The 20579-nt window shown below is 37.6% G+C and overlaps 1 protein-coding gene across 1 annotated transcript in view; it reads left to right on the top strand.

Annotated features, from left to right (window-relative positions):
• The first annotated feature begins 2853 nt into the window (after positions 1-2853).
• The window catches only part of LOC129922750 (uncharacterized), a 28060-nt gene continuing 10334 nt past the window's right edge, over positions 2854-20579 (top strand). The window contains exons 1-3 of the mRNA XM_056009701.1: positions 2854-3266; positions 4402-4482; positions 4604-4769. Of these exons, the coding sequence (XP_055865676.1) occupies positions 4459-4482; positions 4604-4769 (190 nt within the window). The 5' untranslated portion in view covers positions 2854-3266; positions 4402-4458. The remainder of the gene's footprint in view (positions 3267-4401; positions 4483-4603; positions 4770-20579) is intronic.

The following is a 20579-nucleotide window of genomic DNA, read 5'->3' as shown; positions in this document are numbered from 1 at the left end:
ATTTTATTTGAATAAATGTGAATATTAAAGTCAATATAAACAAATATGAGACTGTGTGACAAAAGTGTAACTTAAATATTACATACTGTTTGTGGTTTTTTTTTCTCTGTGTTCTCATTATAAATTGTAGGGTTCAGATATATATATATTTATCGAAGATGAACTCCATTCTTTTCAGATCAGGCAGCTTTCCATACAATCTTTATTCTAAAGGACTGTTGGGGGCCAGTATTTTGTTTGGGCCTCATGATAAAACAAGGCCATGTGTTTCAACATTCAGAATATGTGTTGCCTCATTATGTTGTGCCCTGTTCAAAGGTGAAAAATAATTCATTGACTGTGTCCTGATAGAATGTAACATGCATCCTTAATCCTGATGTTTGAGTGACAACTGTTATATTTTTGGTTTATACTACTCTTTTTTTCTTTTTCTATTCTCTTCTGGATATAGTGGAATTTAAGAAAAGAAAAAGTAAAGTACCCCTTTCAGACCTTGTGGTCTATAGGGCAGATGATGTAAAGGGCATCTGTTTCTGTGGCCTATGGTTAACGAGGGTGTCATGTGTCCAACCACCTCTACTTTTCCCTAACTAATGTCAGGTACCCACTAGAGCTGGGTGGATTCAAGAGGTGCCCAAAGATCCCGAAATTAAAAACCCCAGTCTTCAGCAGGATTCAAGCCCTGCACCCTGGTTCAGTAGCCAAGTGCTTTACCACTTAGCCATTGCACCTCCCATGGAATTTAAGACTGCTTAGTTATTCTCCCATTTGGGCAGTGTCAGATTTTTCTTCTCCTCTATTTGAAAGTGTGCTGGGATCCATTGGAGAACAGTTTTCTTGCTATTATTGTTGAGATTTATAAGAGCTGTCCTGACCTTTTTGATAGAGGAGGCATCAGATTTTTTTAAACATTAGAAAGAAATGTTTATTCATTAGAAAGTGTGCATGAGAGATCGCCAGTGGCAATTAAATTTTCTAATCTTTCTCAATTGAGCCATTTATTGAATAAGACAGCTCCTCTGTTACTGGTGGATTCTTAAGATGATTCATCTGTATAATTGACCCACTAGTTATTGGTTTATTAGATTTGTAGAAAAATATTCACCATTTTCTTGAGATCTTTCTGATTGTGATAAGATTTTTTGGTTATGTTTTCAATACTGTCTCTTACAGCAGAAAGAGAGCTTAGGTCCCAGGGGGAGAGAGTCATTGCACTGTTTACCTGATTCATAAATTATATTTTATAAGTGGTGTTTCTTTGAGATTCTTGTATGAAATGAGGTCTTTTCAGTTAGTTTTGAGTGCCAGACTTGTGGGTTTAAGTTTTGAGTGGGTAGCTCTCTTAGGTTTTCATTTTAGTAAACTGATTAAGGATTATTATTTCTCTTATTTTGTCCAGAGAAATCAGGGAAAAAATGATCTCTTCCATTGCTTTGAAGGTTGTTGTTTTCATTGTTTGGAGTTAGGTTTTTGTTTTACTTTTTTACTTTGACAATTTTCTGTAGAATTGACTGCTGAATCATATGATGTAGCACTGTGTTTGATAGTGATGTAGCTGGTACATTTCTTTTTCAAAATGTAATTTGCTTATGGAAGCTCACAGCCTGCTAGGTGGTTGGTGTTAGCCTTCCCTGGTTGTCCAAGAAGTCTACATCTGAGTTGCCAGTTACACTGATAAGATTTGGTATCCACTGCATCTAGTGTGTTGTAGCTGGTACATTTCTATTTCAAAATGTTGTGATTTGGTATCTACTGCATCTAGCGTGTTGTAGCTGGTACATTTCTATTTCAAAATTTTGTGATTTGGTATCCCCTGCATCTAGTGTGTTGTAGCTGGTACATTTCTATTTCAAAATGTTGTGACTTGGTATCCACTGCATCTAGCATGATGTAGCTGGTACATTTCTATTTCAAAATGTTGTGACTTGGTATCCACTGCATCTAGCATGATGTAGCTGGTACATTTCTATTTCAAAATGTTGTGACTTGGTATCCACTGCATCTAGCATGATGTAGCTGGTACTTTTCTATTTCAAAATGTTGTGACATGGTATCCACTGCATCTAACGTGATGTAGCTGGTACATTTCTATTTCAAAATGTTGTGACTTGGTATCCATTGCATCTAGCATGATGTAGCTGGTACATTTCTATTTCAAAATGTTGTGACTTGGTATCCATTGCCTCTAGCATGATGTAGCTGGTACATTTCTATTTCAAAATGTTGTGATTTGCTCCCAATTAATATTTCCATTTTATATCTTTTTCAATTTTACTTTTTTTTTAGTTGACTTTAAAGACTGTCATTTTAATCATACTGCCATGTAAGATCTTTAAATTTGTTGAACCATGGATTGGGCAATCATAAATCTATAAAGTTAGTATGAGTGAAAGCATCAATGAGTTTGAATATAACTATACCAAACAGATTAAAAAAGTAAAAGTTCTCCTTTCAGACCTTGTGGTCTATAGGGCAGATGATGTTAAGGTCATCTGTATCTGTGGCCTATGATTTACGAGGGTGTCATGTGATGTGGCCAGCACAACGACCAATCACCTTTACTTTTCCCCAACCAATGTCAGGTACCCATTAGAGCTGGGTGGACTCAGAGGCGCCCAAACATCCAGAAATTAGAAATCCCAGTTTTCACCAGGATTCATAGCTGGGACCCCCAGCATGGAAGCCAAGAGCTTTACCACTCAGCCACCACGACTCCATCAAATTGATTAGGCTAAAAGTAGTCCTATAGTTCTTTGAGTGAAAAGAACACAAGAAAACAGTGTTTAATGAATAAAAAATGGAAGAAGAAACTTTTTTTTTCCACTAAAGTAAATCAAAGTAATGTTCCCCTTTCAGACCTTACAATCTATGGGGCTGAGGATGTAAAGGTCATCTGTTTCTGTGGCCCATGGTTAATGAGGTTGTCAGCACAACAACCACCTGCCTTTACCTTCCCCATCACATCAGGTACCTTTAGCTTGGTAGACATAGTCATGTGATCATGGCACAGCACACATATTGTTGGTAAAAATCTGGTTTCTATGCACAGTCAACACACGCTTTTAGGCACTTACCATGGATAAGTCGAGCAAAGAAAGATATAGTCAGGAAATTACAGAAATAAATAATATTGATCCTTACACTTTGAAAGCAAGCCATCATAATAAAGAAAATGATTTGCTGCCCTCCTTGTGTTATCCAGATCTCTTCACTTATAATCTTGTTCTACTGAAAGTGCCTACACAATCACAAAGGATGAATTCAAGGTATTCCGAATCAATTTTATTGTTAGACCTAGATTAGATCTAGATCTACTAATCTAGACTAGATTCTAGATCTATATTCTAGCTATTTAAGATAGCATATCTAGACATATATACAACATTCATATAGATTGTGATAGAGATCTACTCTTTACTCAAGCCTTCAAGGTCTAGTATTCTAGATCTAGATCTATGGCTATATAGATCTATTATATATTATATACAAAATCTGGATGATGTCTCAGATTAGAGTGTGACTAGATCTAGAGTGTCTGCCTACATAATACTTAGTAGGTCATTCTAGATCTCATCTAGACTCTATAGAATAGATCTAGATAACATCTAAAATCTACATATCTCTGTTGCTGCATATTTTAAGCATATGAGACTTAATCTTTATCCAATAGATTTAGCTAGATCTAGTCTTCACTTCTAGGTCACTTGATAAGATAAATAAATTTAGCTTTTATATAGCGCTACTTTCGTGCTTATAGCATGCTCAGAGCGCTATGGTCCAATCAATCTCATTGGTGGACCGGAGAGGAGGGGTATCTGGAAGGTTTTCATATATATATATATATATATATATATATATATATATATATATATATTACATATTAGTATTATAATTTATTAGATTAGAGATAACTTATAAATATATATGGACTATGGTTACAGATAATAGTTACTTATTATTAGATACTAGTATTATCTAGATCAGATCTAACTTCTAAACCAAAGAAAACTTTACTATCCAGTTATATCTAAGTCTAGGCCTGAAGACTTTTTAAAGTTTATTCTAGGACTAGGCTCATCGGGTCTAGTAACTTGATAAATCTAATGGTCCTAGATCTGTGTTTCTTTTACAACTTTCAAATGCTCTTTAAGATTTGAAGCTAATTACACCTTAGCCCAAACCTTTTGGTTGTTGCGGCTGAAGCACTTGACTAGTCTCGATTGAATTTTTGGTGTAGACTTGGGTTTTTAATTTCTATATTTTTAGGACGCTTCGAAGTCCAACCATTGTCTTGATATGAACAGGTATTTTTTATTATTTTTTTTTTCTTTTCATTATACAAGAGCTCTACATCTATTACTAAAATGTTATCGCTATTTTTACTTTTGAAAATGTCTACAGGCTTACAAGAGTTTAGCAGCTTACAACCAGTTCCTAGATGGTTGGGTTCAAGATATTATGGCTTTTAAACCACTAGCAAAGGTAAGTAATAAATATTGTTATATTATACTAAATATCTTGATATTCATTGTATTTACATGTATATGAGACCAATGTCTTGATATGAACAGGTATTTTAAATTTTTTTTTTTCTTTTCATTAGGTTCTTCACTCTCAGTGGTTAGCAGAAAAGGTACTGCAGCCCTGGATAAGTCGAGATGGTATTATTCTATCAGCCCACTGTTCTTGTACAGTTGGACTTGGAGAGTCCTGCACTCATGTGGCAGCCACTTTATTTATGCTGGAAGCCAACACCAGACTAAAAGAGAGTAAGACAGTTAGTTACAGGCTTGTTATCTTACTGGATAAATCCATCAGAGCTTAAAAAAGTTTTGCCAACTAAGGTTTCTGAGATTGACATCACCTCATTAAGAAACAAAAAGTTAAATTTGATTCTCTTGTGAACAACATCACTTCTAAAAATAAAAATGTAAAGGCTATTAAATCCAAAGAAACTATAAAGCTTAGTATAAATATTTTTAATTCATTTATTGAAAGTAATGAGACAACACCTTGAGTTGTTATTCCAATCAGATATTTTACTATGTTGTGCTTATAGGATGGCTGCCTGGTCGTGCGGTTTGTGCGCTGGACTGCCGTTCGGATTTATCGACGGTCGAGGGTTAAACCCTACCCGCTCCCATCCCCCGTCGTCCTGCGGGAGGTTTGGACTAGGAAGTAAACTATCTTCAACTCTGAAGGAACATCCGAAACATGTAAAACATTTTACAAATATTTTTTTACAGGAAGAATAGGTTTGTGCCTGTGCTTTAATGCTGCTAGGTCTTTCAATGAAAATTTCAAAACAGTCATTTATTACTGTCACCTTCCTGCCATAAGTACTAATAATTTCTTTGGGCCTGAGAATCTCCTTATTGGGCCAGAAAATCAAATCGGACATGTTGACATACATAACATCCAAAACAGTATATGAATATCTTAGATGCAGTTGTGGGATGAGTTTTGAACATATCAGCTAATACATAGGCAGGTTTACCTAGAATATTTGAAATAATGTGTTTTAAAAAAAATATTTTTTGTACATTCATAATTATAGTAGTTAAATTAAATTATATATATATATAAATATATATATATATATATATATATATATATATATATATATATATATATATATATATATATATATATATATATATATATATATATATATATATATGTAAATGTGAGACAGTGCATTTTTTTTTATATGTGTATTATATCCAAGGTATCCAATGAGAAATATTTATATAATTTAATATATAGATATATTTATTCAAATCATGTAATGCATTTATTTATTTGTGGAAATAACAGAAATGAATTGAAGTATTGTTTGTATATTAATTATTATTATCTTATCTATTAGTATGAAAATTGTAGATCTATTCATTCAAGAGACCCTTAGTGGAACCTGGAGTACCAGGTTCCAATCTCGTTGAAGACTATTATTTTGAATTTTGGGATACCTGTAAGTCCAACCAGATTTAAATGGTATTTGACATTAGTTGGGGAAAAGTAAGGTGGTTGGTCATTGTGCTGGACAAGACATCCTCGTTAACCTAATCCACAGAAACAGGTGACCTTTACATCATCTGCCTTATAGATCATAAGGTCTTTAAAGTTAACTTGTTTATTAAAAAAAAACATTTTATTTCTAGATCAAAACATGTTCTATGAAACTGTTTGAATAACAATGGACGCCAAGAACTAGTTGTTTTTTTTATAAAGTATCTTAGTTATTAATTCAAATAAAGATGTCTGCCTGGTCATGCATTTTGCGCAATGGACTATTCAGACTTACAGATGGTTCTGGGTTTAAACCCTGCCCATTCCCATCCCCTGTGGAAATCATTTCTAAAAAGTTAAATCTAAATCTAATCTAGATTGAAAGATTCTGGTCAATCTAGCTAGAGCTTGAGAGTCGAGTACTATGTCACATGCTATGTATGTGGATCTAGTATGTATGTTTAGAGTATACTATTATGTAGAATCTATTTATATCGACTCAAGCTCTATACTAGATCTAGACCAATTACAGACTATTTATAATACTATCATGATCTAGATGCATGTTTATAATCTAGACTTGTATTAATTATTAGATCTAGATCTAGATTCTAGATACAGTTTTAAGTCTTAGATCTAGACCGTAAAAAAACCTTCTAGATATGAATCTTGATTAGATTTCTAACTTACAACTTGCATTTGACCTACATGTTACTTTATTGTTGTTTTTTTCAAATTACTATTTAAATCAGTAGATATACTAAATGTAGCCTGAGAAGATTTACCTATAAATCCTACATGTTAAGATATATAATCTAAATCTGTAGCATTTACTTTTGACTTTAGCCATAGGAGTAAGTGATACACTATTGTTGGAGCATAGTGATATGAAATCTAGTCTTTATACTAGAATATATAGTATAACTAGCAATCCAGACTAAAATAGGTGGACATAGGTTTCACCATTCACTCTACATACCAATTTACAAAGCTCAACAACAACAGCAAAAAAACTGTTATTCATTGGATACCAGCTCACATACAATTAGCAGGAAATGAGAGGGCTGACACACTCGCCAAGAGTGGGAGAACAAACTCACAGGTAAACTATGCACTCTATCCAGAAGAAATGAAGAAATTAATTGTAGATAAAATAAATGAGAAATGGACGAGCTCCCATCCAAATCACAAGAAAGATGACACTTACTATAAGCTATCCTGACAAGACCAACGTCTAATCTTTCGACTCAGGACCGGACACAACAGAATGCGACAACACATGTTCCGGAAGCTCAAAATTGGAACCAGTGAAATCTGCCCATGTGGAGTATCACCAGAAAATGCTGACCACATCCTCCAAAACTGCTCTCTACCAAGAGGCCCGTATAAGACATTGGCCCCAAATCACCCCAATAGAAAGAAAACTATATGGAGAGCTCCCTGATTTGGAAACCACTGCGCAGTTCATCTCATGTATTGGTCTAGTCATATGAACACTCCAACATAACAATGAGAACGATGAAGAAGAAGAAGACCAGTCACATGAGGAAGCACTAAACCTCAGTGTAAAGCCCTCAGCCATGATGGACAAAATATTTATTGTATCATCTAGTTAATATAGATCTATCTACTTTATCTTATTATAATTAGATCTACTAAATTGTACTGTAAAATGTTTTACATTTTGGAAGTTCCTTCGTAGTCCAAACCTCCCCAGGACAACAGCCAAGTCTTTTCGAAGTAATCTCTTTTTGAAGTAATCTCTTCATCCCTAGAGCCTTGCCAAGTTCTAGGCCTAGGTCGTCTAGGAATGCTAAAAAAATCTCATTTTTTTTCTTGTTTATTGACGTATATGAGTTTTTTTTAAGCACCCTTTTATGCAGCAGTAGCTAGGCATTTTGTTTAAATTAATGCACTAAAAAGGTCAAAGTAGAGATTGTGTTTTGGAAACTTAAACTCAATTGTATTAGATCTAGATTTACTATAGTCAGTATAGCTAGAGTAAGGCTACTAATTTTAACTTACAAACAAAATGGCGGATCAGCTTAGTACGCAGAAACTGTCGCATCATATGTCTACCAACCCAAAGGGTGGAATGACCTAAAGATCTGAAATCCAAAATCCCAGCCTTTACTGGGATTCGAACCGGAGACCTTTTAAAACATTATCATTAATCATGGCTAGATTTGAAAGAAAAATTATTTTGTTAATTATTTACCTCCATATTCATGAATTATTTATAATCTGGATTAATAGGGCTGGCTCAGTCCTTTTGCTATTAGTATTAGTAAGGGTCTTACCAGCATTCTGAGCATTGCACAGTCTGTCTCCATACTCATTATCATACTGTCTGATCTTAGACAGTTTTCTCACATACTATCACTGAGTATCAGTATATTTATATTGAGTATAATCACTATAATTATAATCACTATAATTAGTATAATGTCTGTAGTCTAGTGTAATCTGATTGAAGTTTGAAGGCATATGATTACTGTAAGTTAGACGTAGGTCTAGTCTAGAATTCAATTAAAAAACGTATTCTTAGAATATTATAGGTAGTCCACAACATCAGTGGCCACAACCGTGGCCCAGTAATTTGGGTAAAACTTCCCATCGAATACCCCTAGTTATTAGACTGTCATGGTGGATCTTAGTTTACTAACTAGACCTAGACTAATCAGTGATCTTTTTGAAAAGAGACGATTAAAGAATATTTTTTGAAAGGGATCAATCATGTAAAGAAAATCGTTGAGAGGTGTAATTGTTTATAATTTAATTTTTCGCGTCAACGACAGCTGATTTAATTTATTTATTTTTATTTGTACGTATTAAATACTAAAATAAGATATATACATTAAATTATATGCGCTGTCTAGGTATAATTAGGATTAAGGTCTCATGAAATAACAATTTTATTAGAAGAAGAAAAGAAAATCTTTATGCTACTTATAAAAAGGACTTGAATAAAACGAAAAATTAAGTTATGGCGTTATGTCGACTAGATCTAAATCATATATATATATATATAGTTCGTCCATCGTGGTTCGATGATGACCACTTTTGTCATCCAGGGGGCTGGGGGCGTTGCACTGGGATTTTTGGGCTTCCTCGTGTGGCTGTTGAAACATATGTTAGCCCGGAATATTCAGCTGCACACTGGGCAGGTTATTCTAGATGGACTAAATTTCTTTTTTAGTGGAGTAAAGTAGTGCCATTAGAGAATGAAATGGGTTGCCTGAATAAGCAAGAAAACCAACGAATTAGCAGAGTTTAAGTCACTTATTAACATGTATGACTAGAATGGCATATTAAACGCGTTGGACGTAGATCTTCTTCTACGTTCTCATTGTTATGTTGGAGTGTTCAGATGAGTAGACCAATACATGAGATAAACTGCGCAGTGGTGTCCAAATCAGGGAGCTGTCCATATAGTTTCCTTTCTATTGGGGTGATTTGGGGCCAATGACTTATACGGGCCTCTTGGTAAAGAGAGCAGTTTTGGAGGACGTGGTCTGCATTCTCTGGTGATACTCTACATGGGCAGATTTCACTGGATCTAGATCTAGATCTAATTATCTTCTCTTTTGAAGTAACCTCTCTTTTATAGAATAATATAAGACAAACTCTAATTTATTTATTTTGTCATTTTTGTCATCATTCGTTTTATAAAAATAAACGGGAGTTAAAATTATTTATAGTTTTTTGAAAGTCAGTTGCGACAATAACAATAGCTATGCACATTTCCTAAGATCTCATAGATGTAATTTTACGTATTTAAATGTAATATCAATATATTGATACCTTTTCAGACCTTGCGATTTATGGGATATAAATGATCTAAAAGTAATCTGCTTCTATGGCTGATAGCAAATTAACGAGGATGTCATGTGGCCAGCACAACAACCAACTTTACCCATCTACTTCGGATTTTACTTATCTTATATAATGCAGACCTTACTTCAAAAAAAAAGAGATGATTACGTCCTACGTCCTACGCGTCATGCATTTAGTCATGATTGTTAACCAATGACTTAAATTCTACCAAGTCACTGGTTTTCCTGGCTGGCTCAGGCAACCCATTCCATGCTCTAATAGAACTAGGGAAGAATGATAATTTGAAACCTAAGAATAGATGTAATTAAGTCTTTTTTATAAAGGGATGAATCATATATATTTTAAAAAAAAACGAGATTCAATCGCTTATTTTTGCCCGTGAAGCGTGCTACGAAACATCCCAAGTATATGCACATTACTGCTTATTGTCGAATGGCTACAATGGGCAGCGCATATGAGCGCAACACATTCTCAAGGATGACAAAAATACAAGAGAAATTAAGGGGGATACTAGAGGTTGATCACAGAAAGCCCTAGGGAAGATGATCCAGTTAGTAACTAGAGCCAGCTAAAAACGTTACCACGTGACGTGTCAGCCTAACCCATTAAACCCAATAGAGACTGGTGTGAGGAGAACAAGGAAGAAATTCAAGAACTGCTAAAGAAAAAGCACAACTGCTATTGTTCTGTTCTTGCAAACAATAATGACAATGTAGCCAGATCTCTCTATAAAGCTTCTTGTAACACTCCGCAGTCAAAGGTCCGGGCATAGAAGTAAATGGTGGCTTATGCTAACACTGGTGACACACGCTCTTTCCACGAGTCGCTTCTATGTGCCTATAGCTCTCATCTTACCAGACTGTAACCATACTACGTCGCCGCTAAAATCTTCCGATGATTCCACTCTTTTAACTAGCAAGACGGATACACAAAATTGCTGGACAGAACACTATGGCTTGCTATTTGGTGACAAATGGTTTGTATCGGAGGGATCCGTGGTAAATATTCAAAAAAAAAAAAAAAAAAATAGGAGAGGAGCTCGATGATTCACCATTTGAGAAACTTGAAACTGCAATTTTCATATACAAAAGGAGTGACAAGTCTAACTGCTCCAACTATAGAGGCATCACACTTCAATCAGTAGCATGAAAGCTCTTTGCATGAGTTTTGCTTGACCGACTAACCCATTTTTTTTTAGTGGAGAACCAATGTGACTTTAGAGCCGGTATTTTTGGATATTTGTTCTGCGACAGTTACAAGAAAATGCAGAGAGCGGAACTTAAATATATATGCTGCCTTTGTGGATCTCACCAAGGCTTTCGACACGGTTAGTTGCGATGGCTTATAATCTTTTGCTGTAATAGCAAATGGTGATTTTCACGATAAACTAAACAATAACCAGAGGCGTAGCTAGGGTGGGGCCACATGTCCGTGGCCCCTAAATGAGTGGGTTTGTTTTTTTACACTAAATATTAAATATTACTCAAAATGCAGGGGCCACCAAAGAAGTAACTCCAGGGCCCCAAAAGAACGGCAGATTCCTAGCTACGCCACTGACACTAACAATGGATTCACTGTTGCTAACAAAAGAATAAGAAAAGAAACTGAGGCAAAATTGAGCCTTGAGATTTGTAAAATGTTTGTTTGTTAAATGTTTGTTTTTAAAATGTTTGTTTCTAAAATGTTTTTTTCTAAAAATGTTTCTAAAATGTTTGTTTGTAAAATGCTTGTTTGTAAAATGCTTGTTTGTAAAATGTCTGTAAAATGTTTGTAAAATGTTTGTTTGTAATATGTTTGTTTGTAAAATGTTTGTTTGTAAAATGACTGTAAAGTGTTTATTTGTAAAATGTTTGTTTCTAAATTGTCTGTAATGTTTGTTTGTAAAATGTTTGTTTGTTAAATGTTTGTTTGTAAAATGTTTGTAAATTGTTTTACTTGTTTTGGATGTTGAAGATGATTTACTTCCTAGTCCAAACATCCCTCAGGGCGACGGGGGATGGCAGCGAGCAGGGTTTGAACCGAAGAACATCGAGACGACCGAACGCACATACCGCACCACCAGGCAACCCTCCTTGTAACCATTTATAACAAACGAATATTCACACTTGATTAGAGTTACCCCACTAAAAAATATTACTAAATTCAGACAATTCAGAAGAACATCTATGACACAAGGTGAGAATACAGAGAAACAGAAAACTCAGAAACAAAGACAGACACATTTCTTATTTCATATGCTAGGACGAATTCGTATAAGTGCTTCGTCTTTTCGGTGCTTTTAGTGCATGTATTGGGTTGTCTAAATCAGCTAGGAAAACCAACAAAAATTTTTAGTCTTTGATTAACATACTCGGCTATTTAGACGTAATTATATTTCTTAATGAAGTAACGTCAGTAATTTATAAGATAAGTAAAAAGAATTGAGTTATAATTTTAACAATAGCTCAATGCGTGACAGTTGATCTTCGTATCAAATCTCCTTTAATACACTAGTCAGTTGCCATTTTTACAAAGCGTATATTAACTTACTTTGTCTGTCCATCTGTCTGTCTGGTAAAAAGTTTGTGCCCCTTGTTTCTCCAGTATCCATTCTCGGAACAAGTTGAAACTTTGCACGATTATTCTTTGGCAAAGACAAGACACGAATCAGCTAAAAAAAAAACATAATCCGATTAGTCTATTAATTACTTGTAAATAATTATTTTGTTTGAAACTAACAAGAGAAATTAATTCCATCAGTAGTCACAGATACGGCTAAATATGCAGAATTTCGTCCCCTTAGATTATTGAACGTGTTATTTCTACCTCGCCCGTTCTCGAATTAAGTTGAAAATTGAAACCATTATTTATTGTAGCTAATAAAAAATAAATCAAAAACAAAATTAAACAATTAGTCATTTGAATATAGGTAATTAATTATTTTGTTTGATATCGCATAAGAAAAATAATTTTTACATTAACGAGAGATATGCTTGCAAGTGTGGAATTCTTTCCCTTAGATAAGGTTTGTATTTCATAATTGGATTTAAAAAAAAAAAAGACTTTCTCCCTTATCTTATCTTATATAATACAGACGTTACTTCAAAAAAAAGAAGATGATTACGTCCTACGCGTCATGCATTTAGTCATGCATATTAACCAATGACTTTAAATTCTGCCAAGTCACTGGTTTTCCTGGCTAGCTCAGGCAACCCATTCCATGCTCTAATAGCACTAGGGAAGAAGGAGTGTTTGTACAAATTTGTCCTAGCCTAGCATATGGGACGAGGAATGTGCCTTTATCTTTGTGTCTTTCTAAGTATTTTATTAAATTTTGTTTTTGTATTTGAAGATTATGGTTCAGTGTTTTATGTATGATTGCTACTTTACTTTTGAGCCTTCTGTCCACTCTAATAGACTCATTTAGTGCTATCAAGGGACGAACTTCGAAAATTCAACTCTACAGTGCTACAGTGTGTAAAAAAAAATCATTTAGGCCTAACCTTTAAATAAAACAACCGTATCAATGCTGCCTTAGTTTTTATACACCGGATACACCAAAGATAGCCGCATATAGTTGTATCGCCTTTTTATGGAAATGTCCAATGAAAGACGTACACAAGGAGAAGAAGACTTTAACAAAACAAAAAGCACTGAGCGTGTGTGAGTGATTCTCTTATCTTATTATTGTGTTTCGTGTTTAAACAATACGTTTCCCCTTTCAGATCTTGCGATCTATGGGGCGGATGATGTTAATGTCATCTGTCTCTAACATGAGCAGGGTGTCATGTGGCCAGCACAAGATCTATTGGGCGGATGTCATCTGTCTCTAACTTGAGCAGGGTGTCATGTGGCCAGCACAAGATCTATGGGGCGGTTGATGTTAATGTCATCTGTCTCAAACATGAGCATGGTGTCATGTGGCCAGCACAAGATCTATGGGGCGGATGTCATCTGTCTCTAACTTGAGCAGGGTGTCATGTGGCCAGCACAAGATCTATGGGGCGGATGTCATCTGTCTCTAACTTGAGCAGGGTGTCATGTGGCCAGCACAAGATCTATGGGGCGGATGTCATCTGTCTCTAACTTGAGCAGGGTGTCATGTGGTCAGCACAAGATCTATGGGGCGGATGTCATCTGTCTCTAACTTGAGCAGGGTGTCATGTGGCCAGCACAAGATCAATGGGGCAGATGTCATCTGTCTCTAACATGAGCAGGATGTCATGTGGCCAGCACAAGATCTATGGGGCGGATCTCATCTGTCTCTAACTTGAGCAGGGTGTCATGTGGCCAGCACAAGATCTATGGGGCGGATGATGTTAATGTCATCTGTCTCTAACATGAGCATGGTGTCATGTGGCCAGCACAAGATCTATGAGGCGGATGATGTTAATGTCATCTGTCTCTAACATGAGCATGGTGTCATGTGGCCAGCACAAGATCTATGGGGCGGATGATGTTAATGTCATCTGTCTCTAACATGAGCATGGTGTCATGTGGCCAGCACAAGATCTATGGGGCGGATGTCATCTGTCTCTAACATGAGCAGGGTGTCATGTGGCCAGCACAAGATCTATGGGGCGGATGTCATCTGTCTCTAACATGAGCAGGGTGTCATGTGGTCAGCACAAGATATATGGGGCGGATGTCATCTGTCTCTAACATGAGCATGGTGTCATGTGGCCAGCACAAGATCTATGGGGCGTATGTCATCTGTCTCTAACATGAGCATGGTGTCATGTGGCCAGCACAAGATATATGGGGCGGTTGATGTTAATGTCATCTGTCTCTAACATGAGCATGATGTCATGTGGCCAGCACAAGATCTATGGGGCGGATGATGTTAATGTCACATCTGTCTCTAACATGAGCATAGTGTCATGTGGCCAGCACAAGATCTATGGGGCGGATGATGTTAATGTCACATCTGTCTCTATCATGAGCATGGTGTCATGTGGCCAGCACAAGATCTATGGGGCGGATGATGTTAATGTCATCTGTCTCTAACATGAGCATGGTGTCATGTGGCCAGCACAAGATCTATGGGGCGGATGATGTTAATGTCATCTGTCTCTAACATGAGCATGGTGTCATGTGGCCAGCACAAGATCTATGGGGCGGATGTCATCTGTCTCTAACATGAGCAGGGTGTCATGTGGCCAGCACAAGATCTATGGGGCGGATGTCATCTGTCTCTAACATGAGCAGGGTGTCATGTGGTCAGCACAAGATATATGGGGCGGATGTCATCTGTCTCTAACATGAGCATGGTGTCATGTGGCCAGCACAAGATCTATGGGGCGTATGTCATCTGTCTCTAACATGAGCATGGTGTCATGTGGCCAGCACAAGATATATGGGGCGGTTGATGTTAATGTCATCTGTCTCTAACATGAGCATGATGTCATGTGGCCAGCACAAGATCTATGGGGCGGATGATGTTAATGTCACATCTGTCTCTAACATGAGCATAGTGTCATGTGGCCAGCACAAGATCTATGGGGCGGATGATGTTAATGTCACATCTGTCTCTATCATGAGCATGGTGTCATGTGGCCAGCACAAGATCTATGGGGCGGATGATGTTAATGTCATCTGTCTCTAACATGAGCATGGTGTCATGTGGCCAGCACAAGATCTATGGGGCGGATGTCATCTGTCTCTAACATGAGCATGGTGTCATGTGGCCAGCACAAGATCTATGGGGCGGATGTCATCTGTCTCTAACATGAGCAGGGTGTCATGTGGTCAGCACAAGATATATGGGGCGGATGTCATCTGTCTCTAACATGAGCATGGTGTCATGTGGCCAGCACAAGATCTATGGGGCGTATGTCATCTGTCTCTAACATGAGCATGGTGTCATGTGGCCAGCACAAGATATATGGGGCGGTTGATGTTAATGTCATCTGTCTCTAACATGAGCATGATGTCATGTGGCCAGCACAAGATCTATGGGACGGATGATGTTAATGTCACATCTGTCTCTAACATGAGCATAGTGTCATGTGGCCAGCACAAGATCTATGGGGCGGATGATGTTAATGTCACATCTGTCTCTATCATGAGCATGGTGTCATGTGGCCAGCACAAGATCTATGGGGCGGATGATGTTAATGTCATCTGTCTCTAACATGAGCATGGTGTCATGTGGCCAGCACAAGATCTATGGGGCGGATGATGTTAATGTCATCTGTCTCTAACATGAGCATGGTGTCATGTGGCCAGCACAAGATCTATGGGGCGGATGATGTTAATGTCATCTGTCTCTAACATGAGCATGGTGTCATGTGGCCAGCACAAGATCTATGGGGCGGATGTCATCTGTCTCTAACATGAGCAGGGTGTCATGTGGTCAGCACAAGATATATGGGGCGGATGTCATCTGTCTCTAACATGAGCATGGTGTCATGTGGCCAGCACAAGATCTATGGGGCGTATGTCATCTGTCTCTAACATGAGCATGGTGTCATGTGGCCAGCACAAGATCTATGGGGCGGATGATGTTAATGTCACATCTGTCTCTAACATGAGCATGGTGTCATGTGGCCAGCACAAGATCTATGGGGCGGATGATGTTAATGTCATCTGTCTCTAACATGAGCATGGTGTCATGTGGCCAGGACAAGATCTATGGGGCGGATGATGTTAATGTCATCTGTCTCTAACATGAGCATGGTGTCATGTGGCCAGCACAAGATCTATGGGGCGGATGATGTTAATGTCATCTGTCTCTAACATGAGCATGGTGTCATGTGGCCAGCACAAGATCTATGGGGCGGATGATGTTAATGTCATCTGTCTCTAACATGAGCATGGTGTCATGTGGCCAGCACAAGATCTATGGGGCGGATGATGTTAATGTCATCTTTCTCTAACATGCACATGGTGTCATGTGGCCAGCACAAGATCTATGGGGCGGTTGATGTTAATGTCATCTGTCTCTAACATGAGCATGATGTCATGTGGCCAGCACAAGATCTATGGGGCGGATGATGTTAATGTCACATCTGTCTCTATCATGAGCATGGTGTCATGTGGCCAGCACAAGATCTATGGGGCGGATGATGTTAATGTCACATCTGTCTCTATCATGAGCATGGTGTCATGTGGCCAGCACAAGATCTATGGGGCGGATGATGTTAATGTCATCTGTCTCTAACATGAGCATGATGTCATGTGGCCAGCACAAGATCTATGGGGCGGATGATGTTAATGTCATCTGTCTCTAACATGAGCATGGTGTCATGTGGCCAGCACAAGATCTATGGGGCGGATGATGTTAATGTCACATCTGTCTCTAACATGAGCATAGTGTCATGTGGCCAGCACAAGATCTATGGGGCGGATGATGTTAATGTCACATCTGTCTCTATCATGAGCATGGTGTCATGTGGCCAGCACAAGATCTATGGGGCGGATGATGTTAATGTCATCTGTCTCTAACATGAGCATGATGTCATGTGGCCAGCACAAGATCTATGGGGCGGATGATGTTAATGTCATCTGTCTCTAACATGAGCATGGTGTCATGTGGCCAGCACAAGATCTATGGGGCGGATGATGTTAATGTCATCTGTCTCTAACATGAGCATGGTGTCATGTGGCCAGCACAATGATAAACCGCCTTTGCTTTCTCCAACTACAGTCAGGTACCCATTATAGTTGAATGGAAAAACATCCTGAAACTGAAAATCTCTGTCTTCGCCGAGATTGGAACTCAGAACCACACGTTCGGAAGTCAAGCGCTTAATCACTCAGCCACCGCGCCCCTTCAAACAATTTTGCTATTAATGTTTGTTTCTTAATATATGACTAAATATGTCCTAAAAAAAATAACTTGTTTTGAAATAAATATATTCCTAGCCATCAATAAAAATTATCATATAATATCTGCTTGAAATACTTGTATTAGGAGCTGTCGTCATTCAGAAGTACAAAGAAGTAGAACTCATATATATATATATATATATATATATATATATATATATATATATATATATATATATATATATATACATATAAATAGAGCCTGTTTTTGAGTGTGTAATTCTTTCGTGCGTGAGTGTTGTTTGTATTTGCATCTATACAGTTATTATTACAGTAGTTACGCTGAGGTATTCAATTGTAGTCAAACTGAATTTCCATTTGATTGGATTAATAAACATTATCTTATCTTTAACTTTATCTATCCCTAAGTCTAATGGACCGTCGTCGACGTCTTTCTCCATTCCTCTCTATCTTTTGCCTTAGTAAGAACTTCTTTCAATGGCAGGTCCGTCCATTCTCTTATGTTGTATCGTATCTTATCTTATCTTAAATAAAGTTTACATTTCAAAACATAATTTAGAAAATCTTCTTACATATTTCTCTATGCCCTTGACTGGCAAGTTTCAAGCACTCTGAGATCTGTCCACCTAGGATGGTCTCAGGGTCACACCTACAGACCACTTCTCTGTTGCCTCCTGTGAAATGGACGATGACACCCACCCCCACAGCTACAGCAGCAGACAGCATCAGAAAGACGAACCCATCCAAGGCATTCTTATCTTCTTATCTTATATAATACAGACGTTACTTCAAAAAAGAAGATGATTACGTCCTACGCGTTATGCATTTAGTCATGCATATTAACATGACATCCACTCCTGCTGTCACGCATGGCCGTTAAGTTGGTATGACTGTTGGATAAATCTTTTAGTTCAAATTTTTGTGACAGCATAGCGTTCGGTCTACCAACAAAAAGTTAGTAAACCAATTTGCTGTGGAAAAAAAAAAGAAACTCTACATTATTCCAAGGTATAGGTTTGACATCTGTCTACTAATTCATGCACAAATAAACTAAATCTAGATCTACATATCGAGGCATGGCGACCGGATGTTAAAGCGCTTGGCTACCTAAAAGTGGGTAAGATTATATCTTGGCAAAAGCAAACATAAACAAATCTATCTATCTATCTATCTATCTATCTATCTATCTATCTATCTATCTATCTATCTATCTATCTATTATCTATCTATCTATCTATCTATCTATCTATCTATCTATCTATCTATCTATCTATCTATCTATCTATCTATCTATCTTTCTGTCTGTCTGTCTATTCCCGAAAATACACATCTACTAAAGTAATCTAGTTGTATATATTTATTTTGGCCTTGTTATATTTTTTGTCGGTACAAATATCCTAGACGTTACTGCTTACAAAGAGGAAATAAAAAGGCGCCATTCTTGGAAAAACAAACTCAAAAATGGTTGCATTTGAATTGTGTTTTACGGGATACACATTTGAGACCAAACGAAAATCCACTGCCGAGGACAGATGTAGACGGCGAAAAGAAAATCTAAATCGAACACCGGTGGACAACGGTTAAGCCTACGCTAGATGTGGCAAAATATGTAGGTCACAGCTGGGGCTGCTTAGCCACGGGAAATACTGCATTCCCCACTAATCTTCGGACTCGAAGAGAAGCCTTATAATTATATCTGAGTAAAAGCGCTATTATTAAAATGTAAAAAAAAAATTAAAAAAATTAAAATATCAATTTCAGTTACATCGTTTCATCTTCTAAATAGAAACTTTTCTATCTAAGCGACAAGATTGATTCACAACATTGGCGTATCTAGGGTTTGGGAGCCCTGGCAGCTCCTTCATTTTGACATTCGACATCATGATATGAGAGGCCAACTACGCTTGAACTTGGCTTGGCTTGGCTACCTAGAAGGGGGCTCGAGGTTCAACACCCGACTCGGGCAGAGTTGCGTTTACTGAGCGCCTAAAGGCAGCACGGGAAAACCAACTCCTAGATACCCCCTCCCCTCACTGGTCCACAAATGAGATTGGACCAAAAGCGTTAGGGTTTGTTTTACATGTTTCGGATGTTCCTTCAGAGTTGAAGATAATTACTTCCTATTCCAAACCTCCCGCAGGACGACGGGGGATGGGAGCGGGCAGGGTTTGAACCCTGGACCATCGATAAATCCGAACGACAGTCCAGCGCGCAAACCGCACGACCAGGCAGCCATCCCCATGCTATAAGCATGAAAGTAGCGCTATATAAAAGCTATAATAATAATATTTAATCTAAAAACAAATTTCGGGCTCTCATTTGGAGGATCCCTCCAGTGGTGGGCCCTGGGGTGTTTAAAATGTGGACCTCCCCTTCCCCCACCCTAGCTACGCCACTGATTCACTAGGTTCTTTTGAATAAAACAATATAATGCCTCTTCACCAACGCGATTCTATGGTCTACCTCCTTTTTGCGGCAGAACGGACCAATTTCTTCCGACTAACAAACTATCATACTATTGATGGTTTTTTTTTTTGAGTGAACAAAAAAAGGCCGGTAGAGGTCTCGCTAAACAGGAGGATGGTCTCTACCATTTATACATCCTTCTTTTACTGTTTCTTAATTTCATTTTCTTTAACATGTTTAATTACACATTTACCACACTAAAATTGACCCAGTCCTTTTTTAGATCCCTCCAGAAGATGCACAGTATGCGTCGCAGGCAGTGTAGGTGGAAGCTATTTAATCTGTGTTCTTGACGCATGCTCTCACTGCCATAAAGAAGTGTGCTCAGAACGCAGGCATTGTAGACAAGGATTTTTGTTGCCGTGGTCAATTGGGTATTTTCCCACACACGCTTGGAGAGTTTTGCCATTGCTGCAGAAGCCTTCCTTATTCTTTTTGTCAGCTCAGTGTCTAAGTCTAGGTTGCTGGCTATTGTTGTTCCCAAGTATGTTAATTCC

This window comes from Biomphalaria glabrata, chromosome 14 (genome assembly GCF_947242115.1).
Source record: "Biomphalaria glabrata chromosome 14, xgBioGlab47.1, whole genome shotgun sequence".
NCBI lineage: Eukaryota > Metazoa > Mollusca > Gastropoda > Planorbidae > Biomphalaria > Biomphalaria glabrata.
This window is presented reverse-complemented; position numbering and strand designations above follow the sequence as displayed.